This window comes from Myodes glareolus, chromosome 12, assembly GCF_982192425.1.
Source record: "Myodes glareolus chromosome 12, mMyoGla1.1, whole genome shotgun sequence".
NCBI classification, from domain to species: domain Eukaryota; kingdom Metazoa; phylum Chordata; class Mammalia; order Rodentia; family Cricetidae; genus Myodes; species Myodes glareolus.
The window spans coordinates 44,826,081-44,839,171 of NC_142037.1; the positions used below are offsets into that span (position 1 = coordinate 44,826,081).

General features: G+C 39.7%; 1 protein-coding gene across 4 annotated transcripts in view; it reads left to right on the forward strand.

The window, feature by feature from the left end:
- The window catches only part of Elf1 (E74 like ETS transcription factor 1), an 86,161-nt gene that overhangs the window by 48,621 nt on the left and 24,449 nt on the right, over window positions 1–13,091 (forward strand). For all 4 annotated transcript variants that reach the window (XM_087912257.1, XM_048422005.3, XM_048422008.3 and 1 more), the window contains exon 2: window positions 2,075–2,360. In XM_087912257.1, the coding sequence (XP_087768383.1) occupies window positions 2,289–2,360 (72 nt within the window). In that variant the 5' untranslated portion in view covers window positions 2,075–2,288. The remainder of the gene's footprint in view (window positions 1–2,074; window positions 2,361–13,091) is intronic.

The following is a 13,091-nucleotide window of genomic DNA, read 5'->3' on the forward strand; positions in this document are numbered from 1 at the left end:
ACACAGGTTTGGTGAGTACAGAAGAAATTTAAAACTCTGGTTCTTTCCCCAGGAGAGGTTTCGCCCTACTTGTTGATGCCTGCATCCTGGTTTGCAGATGGCAAGTCCTGAAACATTTATTTGGTTGGGTTACGTGAACAGCACTTTACAGTGTGAGACATTGTGATTAGTGTTAAACTGGCACTCCAGGCAATAAGGGCTGTGATTTTGAAGGGAGCAGTCCTTATGGGTTGAGGATGGAGGTGGAGACTTTATGAAGGAACTTGGGACGTATAGGCAAGAGGATCAGGAGTTCAAAGTCACCCTTGGCTACACAGCCAGTTTGAGGACCACCTGGACCACATGACACCCTCTCTCAAAAAAAAGATGTGATTTAAACATGGAAGAATGGGAAGATAAGATTCAGAGGTGGGAGAGAACATTCCAGGAATGGGAATAATGGGTTCCAGGAATGGGGATAATGGAAGCCAAGAAGGGAAACAAAGCTATCTTGTACAGGGGAACACGTACGGCAGAACTACTGTAGAGAAACTGGGTTATGTCATAATTTAAGGGCAACAATAAGTAATGTTTGTGTACAATCAAATATATATCTATGTTGATACATCTGTGCTCAATTTAAACATGAAAATATTCTTTTTTGCCTTCTCAAAAAAATGCCCCCCCCCCAAAAATGACCAGACTCTGTTAAAAGTCCTTTTTAATGTTATAGTTAAATGTCTGTTGAAAGGGTTGGGATGGGTTGGAATTGAGCACCACAGGACTGGAACTGAGTTCAGTGGGTAAAAATCTGATTTGAATTTCTAACCCTTATTTTATTTTGATTTCCAATTATGGAAATCACAGTGATCTATGCTGATCTCTAAAACCTGGAATATACAGGGAATCAACTTGACAGAAATTAGGAAATAGTGTACCTGACCTGGCTCGCTCCTGCTAATTAGATGTAAGTTTTTTCAGGAAACTGACTCACCATGTCTCTGCATTCCCAGACTTGTTTCTTTACAATGAAATTGCTAGGATTACTCACCAGCCTTTACTTCAAATTGTCATCTTTTTGAAATATTTATATTAATATTATAAAAGATGTTTCAAATAACTAGATTTAAAAAGCACAAATATTTAAAGCTAAACTTTTTGTGTCACATTTATGCCATAAACATTTAATATTTAATACAATTGTGAATAACACCTATATTAATTCCTTTAGTGGTAACTACCTCTTACAAACACTGATATATAACATGTTTAGCAGGCATTTTCAGAGCACTGTGGGGTTGTTTTGCTCCTAAGTTGCATTTCTGTTTTTCTCTATTGTAAAGTGCAGCCCTTTGCATGTTTTAACTTGCCGTGACGTGGTCAAGTGCAGTTTCCTTCCTGTTGCTTGTGTTACAGATAAGGCTACATTTCAGTACATTCAGAAAGAAGCCCCTGTAGACGGGGGCAGTATGGTAACTTCCAGCGTTTTTACTACTGCAGGTTTTCAGGAACAGAAAAGTAGGCTTGGATTTCTGCTCACTTTATAAAGCTCATAAAACAGCATTTACAACTTTACAACCTTTAACTGTCTTCATACATACATATAGTTGGGGATGGTGCTTGCACATTGCTATTAAGGACAAAGGAGTCCATTATGAAATCATTCAGAGAGTAGTGGCTAATGTACATGTAGGTGATTTGCTGGGTTAGTGGAAAGAATGTAGCTGTTTATATATCTTCTGCTGGGATTTAAAATTTCCTAATTATTACCGGACACCCCCCTTCACATACACACACACACACACACACACACACACACACACACACACACACACACACACTCACTCACTCACTCAGTACTTTAACTCAAGAATAGCTTGGGGAAGAAAGAAAAAGTAACTAGGGAAGATTTTATCTGAGGAATGAAGTCTTCAAAGAAAGTGTGCCTTTAAAAACAAAAGCGTGTGTTTACTCCCGGTGTTGTTTTACTTAAGAGCAACAATGACACTGTGAGGCCCGATGCTGCGTCACTTGTTACATTTTAGCCAGGTGATGGGTGATTGCTTTTTCACTAATGTAAGCTTTTGTTTTTCAGGGCTAAGAAGACCAAGAGAATTATTTCAGAAGAAGTGCCGGTTTGCTAGAATGTCAGTGAACCTAGAACACCTGAAGCACTGCTTTCTCTGAGCCTGGGTCTGCAGGAACTGCACAGCCTTGCCTGGGGGGCTTTACTAAACCTTCCTGCACCCTACTGCTCCAGACTTGAACCTGTTGGGACTCTCATGTGGATCTAAGGGGAATGCTTTACTATGGCTGCTGTTGTCCAACAGAACGACCTAGTGTTTGAATTTGCAAGTAACGTCATGGAGGATGAACAGCAGGTGAGCCAGGAGAAAAATTGGTTTAGTACATTTCTTCGGAGTTTTTATTGGTATCAGAATATTATCTACTTTGATAGTAGGAATACTATCAAATTTTTTTACTGAAATAAAAATTTAGAAATTAAATATATGCCAGTAATGCTATTTCATATTTTAAGTATCAATTAATTCACTGTATATAAATGCTACACTTAGTTTTGATGTAGTAACAAGGAAATGATATTTGTGGTTCATCTTGTTTTTCTAAATTGAGACCAAATAGTAACTGCCTCAAGCAATATTTCAAATTACTTTAAAAAGTTCTAGAGAACATACCAATATTCATAATTAATCTTTTAATTATGGGCTATTTTTTCAAGGAAATTAAACAATTTGGCCATCTCATAATCACATTTCTCAGTCCAACGAATATGATCCTGATGAAGTTTCCTAACTCTTCCAGACCTGGGTTTGTCTTCTGTAGGGGAATGGAGCCAAGACTTTTGAAGTTACTTTTCATGGAGAGTGTGAGTGTGTGTGTGTGTGTGTGTGTGTGTGTGTGTGTGTGTGTGTGTGTGAAATACATATGTATATGTGGAACATATGCTGTGTCAGTTATTGCCTTTACATGAATTAAGATCTCAAGAGACACTGAGGTAAAGGATTTAAACATAACTTTGATCCTCTGATCCTCCCACAGAGGGTAGAATGGAATCTCTTGGAACTTCATAATTTACTTAATTTAAAATAGGCAAGGATGTGAGAGGTGGTGTGGGAATTAATGTGTTGAGCAGAGTTACTTTCCTTTTAAGAAACAGTGGGGGCTGAGTGGTGGTGGTGCATGCCTTCAATCTCAGCACTTGGGAGGCAGAGGGAGGCCGATCTCTGTTAGTTTAAGGCTAGCCTGGTCTACAGAGTGAGTTCCAGGACAGCTAGGGCTGTCATATTACACACAGAAACCAAAAAGAAAGAAAAAAAAAGAAAAAGAAAGAAAGAAAGAAAAAGCAGCTGTGGTTTATTTACAGTGTGCTCTATAAGGCTGACTTACAGGCTGGGATAAGCCTGGTCTCAAAACTTTAATGTCTGTTTTTATTCTAGAAACATAGTTACCGCAAATAATAAAATTGATTCTGAGTTTTGGCGGGGACATTGCAGTTTCTTAGCTACTTACTTGCATTATGTCCGGAAGTGATACAATACAAAAGGTGAGAATTTGGACTCAGTTGCCTTAAAATCAAGATGGTAGTCAACTGAGGAGAAAAAGAGTAACAACTAAAAGCATATTAATATAGATCATTTAAATAACATAGATTAAATTCTAGTGACAGTAGAAGGGAGGTTCTCGGAGGAGAAAGTGTTTGGGGCTTGTGTTAAGACAGGATGTTTGTGTACATGCTAACGTTTGAAAAACAGTGTGCTGGCTGTGGCTTCTTCATAGATAAAAGGCCCTGTGATAGGGCCCGGGCTTGGTGTGGTAAGGTTTGATGTGGCACAGGGGACAGCTCTAGGCTGCTCACTGGCTTGCGAGTGCACTGGCTCACATTCTTGACCACAGACGTGCATTTTAATTTTAGCGCCGTGTTCTTACTGTGTGCAGTAGACTTAGAGGTGTACTGACAGTAGTGCTTGTGTGCTCGCTGTGGTGCTGTACTTAGTTTATTTTAGCTTTTTGACTTTTTTGTGTCTTTGGGAGGGTATTGGTGGCTTCACCCCCCACCCCTGCTTTGTTACTTTTATTTTGTTTGCTTATTCAGTTTGCTTGTGTTTTGTTTTTCTGAGACAGGGTCTCACTATGTAGTTCTGATTGGCCTAAAGCTCCTTCTGGAGACCAGGCTGGCCTCAAATTCACAGAATCTGCTTTCCAAGTGTTGGGACTAAAGACATGTGTTACCATTTACAACAATTTTTTAATTTTTTGAGAAAAGTTCTCACTGTGTTGTTCTGGCTTGCCTAGAACTCCCTTTTGAGACCAGGGTGACCTCAAATTCAGAGATCTGCCTATCACTGCCTCCCAGTGCTAGGTTTAAAGGTGTTTACCACCATTTCTGGCTCACTTTCTAGTTTTTTGAGATAATAGTCTCTTATAGCAATAAAAGCTTTGAATTCTTGGTTTTCAGACTTTTGATTCTTGAATGCTGGGATTGGAGACATGGCCACCACACCTGGTGTCTTTTCCCTTCCCCTTTTCTCGTCTCTTTTCTTCCACCTTTTTCTCTTTTCTCTCCTTTATACACTTAAGGACTTTATATATTAACCTATGAAAGAAATGCCAATAGCCTTATTTTTATTTTTGTGATGAGGAAATCGAGACATAAATTAGTTAGGTAATGTGTTCCAAACCATATAGCTAGTAATTATAAGAGCTACAAGTTGAACCCATGTAGTTTGACTTTCAATAATGTGTCCTTCTGGCTTGCTCTCTTTGGTGTTGAGTTCAGGAGTATCCATTGCTTGTATTACCAAATTATTTAAACTGTGCCTCTGTCTCCTTGTTTGGTTTTGTTTTCATTTAAAAAAAAGATTTCTTTATTATGCATACAGTGTTCTGTCTCCATGTATGCCCGCACACTAGTAGAGGGTGCCAGATCTCACATTACAGATGGTTGCGAGCCACCATGTGAGTGCTGGGAATTGAACTCGGGACCTCTGGAAGAGCAGCCATCTCTCCTGCCCCCATTTTGTTTTCATTTTTATTCATTAATTTTGAGTAAGATTTTTTTTTCTTTTCTATGTAACAGCTCTGGCTGCCCTAGAATTCATGTTGTAGACCAGGCTGGCCTTGAATTTAAAGAAATCTGCCTGCTTCTGCCTTCTGAGTGCTGAGATTAAAGGCATGCACCACCATGCCTCACCAAAATAAGATCTTATTATGTAGCCCATGCTAGCCTTGGATTTAAGATCTTCCTGCGTTCATCTTCTGACTTCTTGCGATAAGGATTATTGGCATGTGCCACCATAACTGGTTCAGTTTAATTTGTATTCTTACATGAAATAATGACTTACCAGTTTAAAAGTCACAAATACAAAATACATAAACTATGTCAGATGTGGCAGCTTATAGCTGTAATCCTACCACTCAGATGACTGAGGCAGGAGGATTAGGACTTCAGTACCAGCCTCTGCTGCAAGATGAAATTGGGGCACATAAAATTGTCTCTGTTGGCTTTATAGTTTTTATTTTTCCTGTGTGCGAGTGGCATGCTGTTTACCCTGTCAGCCCTTAACCATGACCATTACATATAAAACTTTTCATATTTATATAGTATGGCAATGAAAATCTTTGGGAATGGTCCTGCCATGCCGTCTGCCGTGGCAGTGGTGAAGAACTGAAATACTGACATCAGAATGCCCGGGTTGAATGCTGGCTCTGTGTCTTAGTTTATTACTGCGACCTATGCATGTTCTTTAACCCTTTGTGCTTTGATTTTCTCAACTGCATAGTGAGAATGAAAATGAATGAAAGGACCTAAATTGTAGGACTGATGGGAAGGGGTAAATGCTTATGGCTTTGAGAGCCCTTCCTAGCACAGAGCTTATATTGACCAAGTACTTCCATCTTTTCAGTGCCCCTGTATGTTTATACAGTGTGTGTGTAGATAGTTCTGCCACGGACACTTGAAAATCATTAAAACTGGGATTATTGCTGGGTGTAGTAGCATATGCTTTTAACACCAGCATGTAAGAGGCAAAGGCAGGTGGATCCCTGTGAGTTTGAGGACCACCTGATCTACATAGAGAGTTCTAGGTCAGATAGAGCCTCATAGTGAGAAACTTTCTTTAAGAAACTATACAAAACAGAAAACGAAAAAAGAATTACTGAATTTGCTAAAAGATTGATATAAAATGTCCGTCTCGGAGATGGCATCAGTTTCCACAACTGATTATTGTTGTTTCCCATATTGTTTTTAACACAAATCCTCCTCTTTCTTTTATGAGTCCTCTATTGGTTGAAAAATGACATTTTACCATTTTAATATGCATTTTCGTAAGTGCTAGTAGTAGCTTATTGTTTTTAAATTTTATTTATTGAGCACATTAACTTTCTTTGCATTACTTAGTGTCCTATTACCCAATAATACTTCTTTATAAATATATATATTAGAACCATTATCTTCTCAACAATTTTTTACAGTTAGAATGAGTAATTTGGTTTTTCTTTAGACATTTCCTTCAAGTGTAGTAATAATTTTAATTATATGTGTTATGCCCTATAGAAATTTCAAAGTTTAACTAAAATTTATCACTATGATGAATTAATCTTATTAATTTTTTTCTTAGCTTCCTCTGAAGAAAGATTCCCTTAACACTAGTATAAGGTTTTCTTCTAGTGTGTCTCATGCTTTTAGCTCCTCGGCTCATCTGAAGCCCGTGCCACAGTGATCTGATAACACTCCCTCCCCTCTGCTGTCGTGGACTGTTACCAAATGTTTTCCACTCTCAAACTGTCAACCTTGTTTTATATATTGGATTACATAAAATCCGGACGTGCTGATGTATTGTGTAATTGAAGTATTTTTATATTGTGCCAATATTACGTTGTTTTAATTATCACTTTCTAGATTTGATATATGACACACTTCAAAGGGTGGTTGGTGTATGCTATGTCTACCACTTTCAGCCTTGGTAACCATTAATTTGCTTTCTGCCCTTGTATATTTGCATATTGTGAGAGAGCATAAACGGAATCACAGCATACATTTTCTTGTGGTTGGATCCTTTCCCCCTTTCTCCTCCTCTCCATATTGGGAATTAAACTGCTCCTTCTGGGCAGATTGACTAGCACGCGTTGGCAATGTGGCACAGTGTTGTGCAGCTTCAGGGGTATAAGCTGCCTTGACATGGCAGCTGCCTGCACCATGGCTTTGTTAGGGTATCATTTTAAACTGCGTTCAAAGATAGAGACTAGAGGGCTGCAGAGATGGCGTAGCCTCTTCATTTTCTGAAGTATAACATTATAACATTACGTGTTTCTGGTAGCTAGAAGACCTAGAGTTGTTCACCTGTGATAGCTTTTGTCATCAAGTTGAAAAGTCACCCCGAATCAGCACTCTTCAACATCACACTTAATCTGTGCTTGGGTTCCAATTCTAATTCATACATTCTTTGAGACTACCTATTAAGGGTTAAAGACCATTCCAGTCAGTTAAAAATTGTATAAGCTCATCTGTCTGTCCGTCCGTCCGTCCGTCCATCAATTATTCATCGTGTTTGCACCATGGTGCAGATATGGAGGTCAGAGGACCTTTATAGGAGTTGGTTCTTTTTTTCACTCTATGGGGCCTGAGGATCAAACTCAGGTTGTCAGTCTTGGTGGCAGGGACCGTAACCCAGTGAACCACCTCGTTGGCCAAATGTCAGTTTTGGGGATTATTTCAACAGTGTATGCTTATAATCCAGAATTTGGGAGGTTCAGGCAAGAGGATCAGTGGTAGAGCTTGCCTAACACAAGAGGTCCAGCCCCTAATTCCCAAAAAGCAACAAAAGAAAAACAGAAACCAAAGGGGATTTCCTGTTTTTATTTAGGTAAAATATTAAACAATTTTATCAGTTTATTTTTCTTGCTTACTTATTATATGCCTTGCAGTATAAAATGTTATTTAGCTCCATGTTATTTAATTCCTATAATTTTTAAAGATAGTCTTACCTTTTAATTTTATTTTATTTTTAAGTAGACCCAGAAAGTAAAATAAAATAAAATAAATAAAACAAAAACAACTTTGAGAACCTGGGTAATTTGGACCTCCTCAGCAAAGTTGTTTTTTGTTCGACTGTGTTCACATCTCCAGCTAGAGATGGACTGTTTCCTGCTCTACCGTCTAGTCTCATTCGTACGCGCAATGCATTGGCGCAGGCAGAACAGTCACTGCTCACTGTGAGAGGGTGAAGTGCTAATGTTTGTTTGTTGTTTGTTTGTTTGTTTTCAGACATGGAAGTGTAGGAAGTCATTTCAAGAGAAAATCACAGATTTTCAGAGTGGTGTCTTCAAGGTTGAAAGCTTGGGCGGGGCCTCCAGTCTGATTGGAAAGCAGGGCACAGGAGTTTGCCTTGAAGATTTATTTTCATAAGCGTACTATGTTTAGTTTGTGTGTTTACTGAAGAAGTTCTGGAGTTGAGGAGGGTTTGAAGATGATGGGAGGAATGAGGTACCAGCCCAGCTGTGTGTATGTGCGCGTGCGTGTGTGCTCTCTGTCTGTCTTGGTATGGACATATGAACTACTGAAAGTGTGCCTATCTTGTACTTGTTATTTAGAAGAAGTATCTGCATTGAGGGAATTTAACAAAAGCTTTTCTTTCTGCTGCTCTGGCTGCTTCTCTTTTCTAGAGGGCTGTGGCGGGATGTTTCACAATCATCCTGGAACAGATTGAGAGCTGCTTTTAGGGAAACTTGGCAAACAAGTTACGTGAGTGCGCTTTTGTTTTAATATCTGAACGCCTGTTGGACACGGAAACTTGCTTACCAGCACTGAAGTAGCATCCTGCAGTTCTCAGGGCTGCTGTGGTGAGGGGTGAAGACGTCTATCAGCAGAAGCACACTCCGTGCTGCCTCCACTGGTCCTGCGCTTCTCCTTTAGCTGCTGGTATTGGCTCAACCTATGAGATGAACCACAACCAAGGGACGCTGCCGGGGGCAGTGTTGAAATCTGAGGAACTGCCCTTGGTTTGATTTATTATTGCTGAAATTTTGGCTGAAATTTTGCTTTCAACATATGCCTGTACATAATATGTTCTTTTTTTCCCCTTGAACCTTTAAGATTGCCAGTAAAGGTAGAAAACCTATGAAACTCTGATAGAAAGAATCATTCAAAGCTGCATTGCCAAAATTGGGTCAACTCTTATCATTTATACAAATCTCTGAATACTAGAAATCTAAACAGATATGTTACTGGGTCTTTGGCTACATGGCATTTGTAAATGATTTTTACTTTGTTTGTGGAACAGAACCAAAGTAAACCACAAACCCTGGAGAAGAAAGACTTCCTGGATTCAAAATTCTATCAAATCAGTTTTTGAAGCCTCTGTTTCTAAAAGCCAGTTTTGCTATAGTGAGAAAAACTGAGTTTCATAGGTTTTCTAACCGGCAAGGTTCCACCGACAGCTCACGACTTTCCCCTCTGCTGGCTACCTGCTGTCTCCCTGACTCCACCTACTCTCTCTCTACTTCTGCTTGAATTTCCCACCTGGCTTCACTCTGTTAAGCCATTGGGTGAAAGCAGCTTTTTTATTCATTAACCAATAAAAGCAACACATAGACAGAAGGACTTCCCACATCACATGTATGTGCCTGGGCATGTGTGTGTGTGTGTGTATGTGCCAAAGGTTGACACTGAGTATCTTCCTCCATTGCTCTTCACTTTATTCTGCTTGAAGCAGGGTCTGACATTTGAATAGACCTTGCTTGTTTAGGTAATCCAGCTAGCCAGCTTGCCCAAGGGGTCTCTGTCTTTACCTTCCCAGCACTGGGGTCAGAGGTGGAGCCTCCCACCTGACACTTACAGACTCCCGGGGATCAGAACTTTAGTCTTCATGCGCACACAGCAAGTGCTTTATCCACCAAGCCATCTCTTTAGCCCATACACATTTAAACATATTTTAATATGCAGTTTAATCAGTGATATTTAGCTTTCTCTCATCTCTGCTTTCCTTTATAACACAATCACTTAAGCCAGTGTTGGAGAAAGCACTAGGTCTCGTGATTCATGCTTTCTTTGTCATGTTTCTATTGTATGGCGCTGCCCGCTAACTTACAGAACCAGTGCCTCTTTCCTTTTCCTCTCCATTTCTTTGTTTTCTTTTTGACACAGTCCTGACTAGCTTGGAATTCTAAACCAGGCTGACCTTGAACTCAGGTCTCAGAACTCACCTACCTCTGTAAGTCTTCCAAGTGCTGAGATTAAAGGTATTCTTCATGTTTAACTAAATTTTTGGGTCAAAAGAGATGTTTTCTTTCTTATGTCTGCATTTTTTTCCGCCCTAATATGGCTGAGCTTTGATGCTGCGGCCTGTACACTCTGCCATTGAGCTTTATGCCTAACTTCAGGGTTTTTGTTTGTTTGGTTGGTTGGTTTTGTTTAGTTTTGTTTTTTTCAAGACAGGGTTTCTCTGTAGCTTTAAAGCCTGTCTTGGAACTTGCTCTGTAGACCAGGCTGACCTCGAACTCACAGAGATCCTCCTGTCTCTGCGTCCCTGAGTGCTGAGATTTAAAGGTGTGTGCCACTACCACCTGGCTTAACTTCACTTTCCTCCTCTTTGGCTTCATTTTGTTCTCTCTCTCTCTCTCTCTCTCTCTCTCTCTCTCTCTCACACACACACACACACACACACACACACACACACATACACACTCAGGAGGAGGGGCTCTAACTAGGGAGCAGGGAGGGAGATAAATATAGAAGGAGAGAGGAGGATGAAATAAGAATAAGGTTCTCTGAAATAGTCATAAAGAATCATACCATTGTCTACTTGAAAATTATCATACATGTATGCCTTTTTATAAATATACATATATAGTTTTAGTAAAATTTTTTTCATCTAGACTGACAGTTCTCCCTCCAAGAACCAAAGACTAACAAAAACCCAAACACCAGACAGACACAAGAAGCACTCTCTGAGTTGTTGTAAGGGCTGTTCAAAAGACCCCCCCCCAAAACATTACAGACCTTGGTTGACATCCAGAGGTGGACTGTGTTGCTGAAGACATGGACTTTAGATTACAGCCTCCTGAGCTAGAACTGACCCGAATGCCTGAGAACTAGCTTTCCTGGTACCAGAAGGTACCAAGGAGGGAAACAGTCAACACCTAAAACCACAACAACAAGCAGCATGGTATGATACTCCTAAGAGTGCAGTAGTTACACTTGGTGATAACAGTTCTTTTATTGAACTTAAGACCCTCTCAACAAGAGGGAAATTGTGCCTGGTACTGAGATTTTTTTCTTAAAAAAATTGTTAAATAATAAAAATAATGTATAAAACAAGCTCTGTGATGTGTACATGGATGATTTCTGCCAGGGAACAAAGAACTAGTAACAGCAGTTTCCTCTAGGGAGGACACTGTGGTAGAAAATAGTGATATTTGACAGGGTGTTCTTGATCTGTGAGTAAAGTGGAAAGAACAGTTACTTTCTCCAGGTAAGCTATAGTATTTTAGGCTAGGTCAGGGAAGAGAGTAATAACAGTGTCTAGTTATTAAGATATAGGAGGGCTGGAGCGATGGCCTATTTGACAAATCATAAGGACTGAGTTCAGGTCCCCAGCAGTCATGTGAAGAACCACGTGTATGATGCATACCTGTAGTCTCAGCCCTGGGGAGACAGATGGCAGCATCCCCTGAGCTCACTGTTAGCTACTGTTGCTGCGTCTCTGAGAGAGACCCTGTATTTAAAAAGATACAAGCTGGGTGGCGGTGGTGGCACACACCTTTAATCTCAGCACTCAGGAGGCAAAGGCAGGTGGATCTCCGTGAGTTCGTGGCCAGTCTGCTCCACAAGGCAAGTTCCAGGACAGCCAGGACTGTTACGTAGAAAAACCCTGTCTCAAAAAAAAAAAAGCACAAAAATAGGGAAGGCACCTAACACAGACCTCTAACCTGTGCATACAACATGTAGACATCCAAATAGAGGAGTTATATAGATTCAGACAAAACTGTTGAGTTGTTTCTTGAATATTTATGTTCTTTCTAGTTTCTGTTCAAATTGCCAGAACTAGGTAGGTTTGTATAGGGAGGAATGTTCTGGTTTTGTTTGAGTAAGGCCTACACTGTGAGTTGCATCTGGCATGCCTCAGTCTTGGACTTAGTGGCTGACCTTGAGTATATTTTTAATTCTTTATTTGCCAGTGGCAGGGGTGATGATCTCTGCTCTCACCCTGGGCGTTGGGTTGTATAAAATACAGCGAAATTATGTAAAAATTTTTTGAACATTGGGTTCAGCCCCTTTTGAAATGGATTCAAGTGGAGCTACTAAAACAAAAGAGAAGGTAAAGTGCTTTAGCAGGCGAATGTTCATACCAGGTTGTAATACATGCAAACTGATTACCTCTCAAGAAAAAGAAAGGAGGGTCCTTGAATTGGTTCAGAAAATAAAATCACTTGCTACTATGCTTGCTGATCTGAGTTCGAACCCTGAGACTTACTCGGAAGGAGCAAACCATCTCCTGCTCTTGTCCTCTGACTTACAGACTTGTGGCCTTAAAGTCAAATGTTGATATTTTGCTTTGGAAGTTAAATGTTTTCTTTACTGCTTATGTGTGTGTTTATGTGTTTCATAATGTAAATTCTTGAGCCCCTAGTTTCAGTTTCAAAACTACTTTTAGAGTTTGAAAAGCCAGTTACTTCTGACGAACTTTTCTGAAACAGGAAGAAACAGTTTGAAATAAATCCAAATGTGCTTTAAGACTATCACTTGTAAATCTCATTGTTTAACATTCTCGAAAATAAAGATACCATTTGTTTAGCACTCAAGATATATTAGCTTTCAGTAATTAAGCTTTTATGATGCAAGTAATATCTGACCATTCTCTGCAATTGTGTAAACACACTTGCTTTTTTATACGATCAACACTGTTTAGTATATAACAAAGCCATAAGTAATTCCGGTGTAGTATACTCTCCTGAGGAAAATGTCTAAGTACCTGATGTCATTTTATATAAACAGGAATCTTTCCCACTTAAACAGAATGTTCTTGGACTGGAGAGCTGGCTCAGAAGTTAAGAGCTCTGCTTTTCCAGAGAGGTCCTGAGTTCAATTCCCAGCA